Source organism: Heterodontus francisci, chromosome 5 (assembly GCF_036365525.1).
Source record: "Heterodontus francisci isolate sHetFra1 chromosome 5, sHetFra1.hap1, whole genome shotgun sequence".
NCBI lineage: Eukaryota > Metazoa > Chordata > Chondrichthyes > Heterodontiformes > Heterodontidae > Heterodontus > Heterodontus francisci.
Genome location: NC_090375.1, coordinates 134,752,340 through 134,762,358, shown reverse-complemented (window position 1 = coordinate 134,762,358; position 10,019 = coordinate 134,752,340). Strand labels below are relative to the sequence as shown.

At 40.4% G+C, this 10,019-nt stretch overlaps 1 protein-coding gene across 2 annotated transcripts in view; it reads right to left on the bottom strand.

Moving 5' to 3' along the window:
- Window positions 1-3,935: 3,935 nt before the first annotated feature.
- Window positions 3,936-10,019, bottom strand: part of LOC137370065 (uncharacterized) — a 28,192-nt gene continuing 22,108 nt past the window's right edge. For both annotated transcript variants that reach the window (XM_068032161.1, XM_068032162.1), the window contains exons 4-5: window positions 4,524-4,632; window positions 3,936-4,432 (exon numbers count right to left, since the gene is read on the bottom strand). In XM_068032161.1, the coding sequence (XP_067888262.1) occupies window positions 4,292-4,432; window positions 4,524-4,632 (250 nt within the window). In that variant the 3' untranslated portion in view covers window positions 3,936-4,291. The remainder of the gene's footprint in view (window positions 4,433-4,523; window positions 4,633-10,019) is intronic.

The following is a 10,019-nucleotide window of genomic DNA, read 5'->3' as shown; positions in this document are numbered from 1 at the left end:
ATTACTAGTCCAGTGACATTACCACTACACCAGAACCCAGCACAGTGCTTCCATGAACTTGGCCTAAGCAAAAGTTTCTCAAAAACACCTCACCTGCAACTTGTGGATTGGCCCTTTAATTAGCACAGGTCCCACATTGAAGCAGAATCTTTGGTAAGTGATGTACAAATTCGTGGCCTGGACCTACATGGTCCAAGTTTGGAATCCTGACATCACATCAGCCAGTTGGGCCGTATGATGTCAGGATAGCGTCAATTCAGGGTCTTCCAGTGCAGGCAGGGGACACATCTATGTGCACCCTTCTCACCCAGCAACACCGTGGGGCCACCCAGAAAGCTGCCAGCAGAGCATCTCAACCCTGGGCTGTGGCTTAGGCTTCGTCGCATCGCTTGAGGTGAACAAATTTCTCACCCTCCATTCTTGTAATAGTTAATTTTCAAAAGCACCTTTTTGATTTCTGTGGTTAATTGTGCATCTGCCCTCTCCTGAAGTTGCTGTGATATTTGCACATAAATAATAGCGATCGCTATTAGCCTCACCATTATTTTGACAGCAACTTTTGGGCCTATATTTTGTTGATAAATAATCACTTATTAGAGCAGAATTGGTTTGATTATTTCCTCAAACCATGTTTCAAATTTGTCACAGTGACAGGGTTTAAAATACAAAGGTTGGTAATTCTAACTTAAGTGCCAAAATGCACCCGCGAGGAACCTTTACTGCTGACCTGGACATTCTGGGTCAGGTGAAGTTTCCTCATTAGCATATTATTAACTGGTCTCCACAGCACTGCTAATGCATCTCAATTGCCTGCCATAGTGAAGGGGGACAAGGGGAGGCTGGAAAATGTGCAGAGGAAAACAAGTCTGGTGATGCCACCCTCGCTCCTCCAACCCTTCTGTCAGCCGATCGGTCACCTTTATAAATTGACCACAGAAAAGAAAGAAATTCAACAAAAATGTTGTCCTGATCTCCCAGCTAGGTTGTGGTTCTGCAATCAGTCCAGTAAGTACACTGTTATGATCACCTGGTTTATGGTTTGTATTAATTTTCTAGAGGTAACTTTTAATTTGGGAATTGATTTTATTTTAAGGCAAGACGAATGAAAACACCTGGTTTGAGAAGCTGGCAAACATACCTAGGGTGGTTACAAATCATAGGGTGGCCTATGCTTATTTAGTAAGGTCATGAAGGGAAGTCTGTAGATCCTAAATAATGGAAACCTCTCTGAACTTCATGATGGAGACAGTGTGTCTGCAGCTGCCTCAGTCAGGGATTTGAATTATTTATGATTTCCCAGGACAAAGAGAAGATTTGGAGTTTAAAATTAGCTTAAATTGCAATCTGGGACATCCCATGTGTATGACATTGCTATGGAGATAGATGATGTGGGAGGGGGGGGGGGGAGCGGGGGGTTGGGGGTGCCTGTAGGGTTTTTGATCCATGTGTTTGCTGACAGAGTCAGTTAGTTAGTTGAACTTTGGATAAACAGTTGGCTTTTGGAAAGCTGTTGGCTTCAGACAAGCAGTTTGCTTTTGGAAGTCAGTTGGACTTAGGAGCAAAGAGGCCATCGGGAACCAAGGGTTTTGAGTAGGCCCATGCTGAAGCTGGGAAGTCCAGATCTGAGAGATCTGATACTTCAGAAGATAGCTCAGGAATTAAGGACATTGAGAAATAGAGGTCAATAGAGTGGTCAAGAAGGCATACGGCATGCTTTCCTTCATCGGATGGGGTATTGAGTACAAGAGTTGGCAGGTCATGTTACAGTTGTATAAGACTTTGGTTCGGCCACATTTGGAATACTGCGTGCAGTTCTGGTCGCCACACTACCAAAAGGATGTAGATGCTTTGGAGAGGGTGCAGAGGAGGTTGTTGCCTGGTATGGAGGGCGCTAGCTATGAAGAGAGGTTGAATAGATGAGGATTATTTTCATTAGAAAGACGGAGGTTGAGGGGGGACCTGATTGAGGCGTACAAAATCATGAGAGGTATAGACAGGGTGGATAGCAAGAAGCTTTTTCCCAGAGTGGGGGATTCAATTACTAGGGGTCACGAGTTCAAAGTGAGAGGGGAAAAGTTTAGGGGGGATATGCGTGGAAAGTTCTTTACGCAGAGGGTGGTGGGTGCCTGGAACGCGTTGCCAGCGGAGGTGGTAGACGTGGGCACGATAGCGTCTTTTAAGATGTATCTAGACAGATACATGAATGGGCAGGAAGCAAAGAGATACAGACCCTTAGAAAATAGGCGACAGGTTTAGATAGAGGATCTGGATCGGCGCAGGCTTGGAGGGCCGAAGGGCCTGTTCCTGTGCTGTAATTTTCTTTGTTCTTTGTTCTTTGAAATCGGAATTAATTCCTAAGAGCTGTGGTACACTTTGGATTGGTTCCAGGAGAAGTGAACAAGCTGCCAAGATCCTGTATAATATAGGGTAATTCTTGGGGTGGAAGTAACACTCAAATAGGAGGGTCTGTTGAGATTTAGAGTTTGAAGTATACATCTTCATGTTCTGTTAAGATTTCAAGTTTAAAGTATTTGTGTTTCCAAATTGTAGTGTTAAGTTAGTCGTGTTTTGCTTTTGTACAGTAAATATTTTTGTTTAAAACATGAAATCTTGTGGCGTAATTCTTTCAGTAATAACTGGGAATTCGACTTTCTCTTTTTACAAGTTAATGGCCCCTAATGGGATCATAACAACATCTCAATCATCTGTATATATGAGAATCAGACTTCATTCAGCCTGATCCCCTTTGACATGAAACACCATGTTTGGGATGGACAGAGGTTCTGTCTCAATTAGGTTCACCCCCGACCCCCAACACCCCATCCCAACCCCACCCCACCGAAATCTCAATGCCGAAGTCCAATTCACGGATCTTATGCTGCAACTGCCAAAGATCTCCTGCCTGAACATTCAGGCTCATGTGAAGTTCAGGTGAGCCACGATCTGTAAAGGCTTTCCCAGGAGTGAGTGGTGTGCTCCTAGAAAGGCTCTTAATTATTATGACATGTTCAGAAGTGCATGAAATTGGGTAAATGAGAGACAGCCCCTATGACTTTGCGATCAGGCTTATTTGATAGTGCTGTACCCAGAGCACATTCATTTCTAAAATGGATGATTGTGAATTTTGAAACCCCCATGATAAACTTGGGACATAACATAGATTGTCACTTCAGTGCAATGATGAGGGAGTGTTGCATTATCAGAGGTGCCACAATTTGGATGAGATGTTAAACCAAGGTCATGTCTGCTGTTCAGGTTCATGAAGAAGATCTCACAGCACTGTCCAAAGATGAGCAGGGAGTGATACCGGTTCTTGGATGACATTATTACATATAACAACCATCATTATCAAATAACAGATTAATTAGTCATTAACCCCATTTGTTATTTGCTGTGCAGTAATTGGCTGCCAACACTTTGAAAATAATTTACTGGTTGTACAGTGATTTGGGATATTGTTATGGCATGATAACATGGTATGTAAATGCAACTTCCTTTGCCTGTTGAAGAGGAGCCTATAGGTGAGCTCTTCTTCTGTACACTAAAGATACAGTAGCCTCAGAATTGATATTATGTCATTGGGTATTACATATACTAATAACCACTAAACTATGGAAGTGTGAAACTGGCATTATCAGATGTAAATCAGGACTACTCAGGATTCCAGTGATGAAAGGTTGTTTTCAACAAAAAACAACAGAATTTCACATGGAAGAATGTTAGCATTAATAAGGCTGAAAATTGGATTATCCCATGAAGCAAAAGTAAAAATAGACCCATAGAACTTGATAAAATATAATACCTTGAAAGCATTACTACATTTTCAAAGAAAACACTTCAAGGCATTACAAACGGTCAATAGAAATGAAAGGGTCTTCAATTTCTGTTCAAGAATGAATCCCCTTGTAAAATATGCAATAGAAATGTCCACTTGGTAGTTTGTAATCATTATAACATTTTAATACATTGTGCTATTGAAACAAGTTGAAATATTCAAGACGTGGAATTTCTCTGAGCATATACTTGAGCAATCTGATTAGACTGTGCCTTTATCGAGAGTTGTATTCTGAATATTTCTGTGAATATTTGTTCCAGAGAATCCCATGAGGTTTATGCATAAAATGGAAGCTATAACATAAACTAAGGCGTGAGCAGATTTAAAAAATTATTTCTAGTCTTTAGTTTTAGATCAGCTAGGAATCTAGAAATTAGTTTGATTCGGCTGACTACCCAACAAACATTTTCTAACTCAGATCACAAGAAGATGGCTTGATGAACAAACCATCACGGTTCAGTTAGTAGAATCGGTCAATTGATCCATCATTCTGGATGTAGCATGATGACAATTGTCAGAGGGTAACGAATAACTTTCACCACCAACTCGAACAAAGTCTCCCACTGTATGTCCAGTTACTGGCCTCGGAGCTTCCGCCTGCACAATGAAAAATGAACTAATGTTAACATTTTATTCCTCAAGTTAATTTGGACTTTAGTAAGGCAGCTCATAAGCAGTTGATACATACACTCCACTGATCTGACATGTGAGTGGCATCAGTGACGACAGTCTGAGATGAGCGGCCATATCCACTTCCTTTGTGAATCAACCACTGCCGTCCATCACTTGTGGTAACTCTGAAACAGAGAGCTTTTGCCTGTAAATGATCCAGGGCTTCTTAAGTAAAGAAACAAAACCACACTTGTGTTTTCCTGCTGTTTTTGTTGCACTTTTTGAAGACTATTATACCAGCCAGAGTTACCCACTTTTGCTATTACACACATTGAAAAGACTACATTAAGTTTCACCTTTTCAACAAATCTATTGTAAAAAAAATAGATGTATAATTGCACAGGTATGCAATAATCAGAAATACAAGTAACACAACTTTGACAGTGGCATTGTGGTAACATTACTGGACCAGCAATCCAGAGGCCTGAACTAATGGCTGATAAGGCATGTGTTCAAATCCCACCATGGTAGCTAGGGGAATTTAAATTCAATTAATGAATTAAGTCTGGAGTTAAAAGCTACTCTCAGTAATGGTGACCATAAAACTACCACATTATCATTTCTTCTTTTTAAAAAAAAATCTTGTTCACTACTGTACTTTAGAGAAGGCAATCTGCCGTTTTCACCCGGTCTGGCCTACATGTGGCTCCAGTCCCACAGCAATGTGGTTAACTATCTTCTGAAATGGACTAACAAACCACTCAGTTGTATCAAACCGCTATGGAAAAGTCAAATAAGAATAAAACCAGGCAGACCACTCAGCATCGACCTAGGTACCAGATACATATGAACATATGAATTAGGTGGAGGAGTAGGCCATTCGGCCCCTCAAGCCTGTTCCACCAATTGATAAGATCATGGCTGATCTGACTGTGACCTCAAATCTACTTTCCTGTCTACCCCCTAAAACCTTTGACTCTTTTGTTAAACAAAAATTATCTCATTCAGCCTTAGAAATATTCCATCACTCTGCCTCCACTGCTGTCTGGGGAAGAGAATTCCACAGACTAAAGACCCTCAGAGTAAAAATGTCTCCTCATCTCCGTTCTAAATGGGAGACCCCTTATTTTTAGTCTGTCTCCCATTGTTCTAGTCTCTCATAAGGGCAAATATCCTGTCAGCATTCACTCTGTCAAGTCTCCTCAGAATTTCATATGTTTCAATAAGATCACCTCTCATTCTTCTAAACTCCAATGGATACAGGCCCAACCTTTCCTCATAAGATAACCCCTTCATCCCAGGAATCAATCAAGTGAGCATTCTCTGAAGTGATTCTAATGCACTTATATCCTTTCTTAAGTAAGTAGACCAAAACTGTACAACTGTCACAGAACTTCTCTACTTTTATATTCCATTCTTCTTGCAATAAACGACAACATTCCATTTGCCTTCCTAATTACTTGCTGTACCTGTATACTAACATTTTGTCATTCACGTACCAGGACACCCAGATCCCTCTGTACCACAGAGTTCTGCAATCTCTCTCCATTTAAATAATATACTGCTTTTCCATTCTTCCTGCCAAAGTGGACAAGTTCACATTTTTCCACATTAAACTCCAGCTGCCATATATTTGCCCACACACTTAACCCATCTAAATCTATCTTTGTGTCATCAGCAAATTTAACAACCAGGCATTCTGTCCCTTCATCCAAGGCATTGACATGGATTATAAATAGCTGAGATAGTACTGATCCCTGTGGCACTCCACTAGTTGCAGCTTTCCAACCTGAAAATGACCCATTTATCCCTACTCTCTGTCTCCTGTTAGCTAACCAATCCTCTATTCATGCTAATATGTTACCCCCTACACCATGAGCTCTTATTTTGTGTTGTAATCTTTGATGTGGCACCTTATTAAATGCCTTTTGCAAATCCAAGTGTACCACATCTACAGGTTCTCCTTTATCCACCTTGCTTATTACTTCCTCTAAGAACTCGAATAAATCAGTGAAACATGATTCCCCTTTCACAAAACCATGTTGCCTCTGCCTGATCACATTAAGATTTTCTAAGTGACTGCTATAAACTCCTTCATAATAGATTCTAGCATTTTCCCTATGCCAGATGTTAGGATAATTGGCCTGTAGTTTCCTGCCTTCTGTCTCCCTCCTGTCTTGAATAGAGCAGTTACATTTGCTATTTTCCAATCTGATGGGACCTTTCCAGAATCTAGGGAATTTTGGAAAATTACAACCAATGCATCTACTATCTCAGCAGTCACTGTTAAGACCCTAGATGAAGATCATAAGGTGAGGACTTGTTAACCTTTAGTTCTAATAGTTTTCTCAGTACTCTTTCCCTGGTGATTGTAATTGTTTTAAGTTCCTCCCTCCCTTTCACCTCTTAATTTACAAATATTACTGGGATGTTATTTGTGTCTTCCACAGTTCACTTTAGCCAGCTCTGTCTTTGTATCCTTAAATTGCCTTTAAGTTTAAAACAGGAGTCTTGAACCCACACTTCTCTCCCACAAACTGAATGCAAAATTCAATCATTTTACTGTCACTGCTACCCAGAGGATCCTTTACTGTGAGGTATTTAATTAATCATGTCTCTTTGCACATTATCAGGTCTAGTATCGCCTGCTCTCTGGTTGATGTGAGGACGTGCTGCTTTAAGAAATTCTCCTGAATACACTCCATGAACTTGTCTTCCAGGCTACCTTTGCCAATCTGATTCGGCCAATCTATATGGAGATTAAAATCACCTATGATTTTTGCAGTACCTGTCTTAAGAAGCCCCCATTATTTCTTCCTGAATACTCTGTCCTATAGTGTAGCTACAGTTAGGGGACCTATAAACTACTCCCACCAGTGACTTATTTCCTTTGCTATTTCTTATCTTTACCCATACTGATTCTACATCCTTTAAAACTCAGTTCATCTCTCACTATTGTAATAATGTCAATCTTATTTAACAGAGTTACCGCACCACCTTTTCCCAGCTTGCTATCCTACTGAAATGTCACATGATCTTGAATATTCAGGTCCCAGCCTTGATCACCTTGCAGCCATGTCTCTATAATGGCTATCAGGTCATACTTATTTATTTCTATTTGGACTGACAGTTCATCCTACTACATCACAACTAAAGGCTTGTATCTGAATGCACGTAGCATTCAAAACAAAGCAGATGAATTAAGAGCACAAATAGAAATAAATAAGTACAATCTGATAGCTATTACAGAGACATGACTTCAGGATGACATAGATTGGGACCTGAATATTACATGGCGTTTAGGAAGGACAGGAAGCTAGGAAAAGGTGGAGGGGTAGTTCTGTTAATTAATGATGATATTAGCGCAATAGAGAGGGATGACCTAACTTCAGGAGACCAGGATGTAGAAGCAGTTTGAGGAGAGATGAGAAATCATAAAGGCAAGAAGTCACTTGTGGGAGTGGTGTGCAGACTACCTAACATTAACCACACTGTGGGACAGCGTATAAAGGAAAAAATAATGGCAGCATGTCAGAAAGGTACAGCGATAATTATGGGTGATTTTAACCTACATATAGACTGGAAAAATCAGATGGGAAGAGGCAGCCCAGATGAGGAGTACATAGAATGTTTTTCGGATAATTTCTTGGAACAATACGTTCTGGAGCCAACCAGAGAGCAGACTATACCAGACCTGGTATTGTGCAATGAGATAGGAATAATTAATGACCTCATAATTAAGGCACCCCTAGGTAGCAGTGATCATAATATGTTTGAATTTTACATTCAGTTTGAGGGAGAGAAGAGTGGGTCCAAGACTAGTATTTTAAACTTAAATCAGGGCAATTATGAGGGCATGAAAGCAGAGCTAGCTAAAGTGAACTGGCAAATCAGGTTCAGGGATACGTCAATAGAGATGCAGTGGCAGACATTTAAGGGGATATTTCAGAATACAAAGAATAGATACATTTCAACAAGAAAGAAAAATTCCAAGGGTGGGACCCGCCATCCATGGTAAACTAAAACAGTTAAAGATAGTATCAAATATAAAGAAAAAGCCTATAATTGCACAAAGATGGGAGGCAGGTCAGAAGATTGAACAGAATATAAAAAACAGCAAAGAATGACTAAAAGATTGATAAGGAAGGTAAAATTAGAGTATGAGAGAAAGTTAGCTAGAAATATAAAGATGGATAGTAAGAATTTCTATAGATATTTTAAAAAGAAAACAGTTAACAAAGTGAGCATTGGTCCTATAAAAAGTGAGTCTGGGGAATTAATAATGGATCGTAAGGAGATGGCAGAAAACTGAACTTCACTATTGAGGATACAAGTAACATCCCAGTATTAGCTGTAAGTCAGGAAATGGAAGGGAGGAACTCAAGAAAATTACAATCACCAGGAAAGTGGTACTGAACAAATTGTTGGAGCTGTGGGCTGACAAGTCCCCAGGTCCTGATGGACTTCATCCTAGGGTGTTAGAAGAAGTGGCTAGTGAGCTAGTTGATGCGTTAATTTAAATTTTCCACAATTCCCTAGATTTGCGGAAGGTTCCTTTAGATTGAAAAATAGCAAATGTAACTCCTTTATTCAAAAAGGGAGGGAGACAGAAAGCAGGAAACTACAGGCCAGTTAGCTTAACATCTGTCTTAGGGAAAATGTTAGAAGCTATTATTAAAGATGTTATAGCAGGGCATTTCGAAAAATTTAAGGTAATCAGGCAGAGTCAACATGGTTTTGTGAAAGGGAAATCATGTTTAACCAAATTATTGGAGTTCTTTGAGGAAGTTACATGTGCTGTGGATAAAGGGGAACCGGTGGATGTATTGTACTTAGATTTCCAGAAGGCATTTGATAAGGTGCCACATCAAAGGTTATTGCACAAAAGAAAAGCTCATGGTGTAGGGGGTAACATATTGGCATGGATAGAAGATTGGTTAGCTAACAGGACACAGAGAATAAGCATAAATGGGTCATTTTCTGGTTGGCAAGATGTAACGAGTGGTATGCCACAGGGATCTATGTTGGGGCCTCAACTTTTTACAATTTATATAAATGACTTAGATGAAGGGACCGGAGGTATGGCTATTAAATTTGCTGATGACACAAAGATAGGTAGGATGTAACTTGTGAAGAGGACATAAGTGTGCTCCAAAGAACAAAGAACAAAGAACAAAGATAATTACAGCACAGGAACAGGCCCTTCGGCCCTCCAAGCCTGCGCCGATCCAGAATCTCTCTAAACATGTCGCCTATTTTCTAAGGTTCTGTATCTCTTTTCTTCCTGCCCATTCATGTATCTGTCTAGATACATCTTAAAAGACGCCATCGTGCCCGCATCTACCACCTCCGCTGGCAACGCGTTCCAGGCACCCACCACCCTCTGCGTAAAGAACTTTCCACGCATATCCCCCCTAAACTTTTCCCCTTTCACTTTGAACTCGTGTCCTCTAGTAATTGAATCCCCCACTCTGGGAAAAAGCCTCTTGCTATCCACCCTGTCTATACCTCTCATGATTTTGTACAAAGGGATATAGATCAGTTAAGTGAATGGGCAAAGTCCTGGCAAATG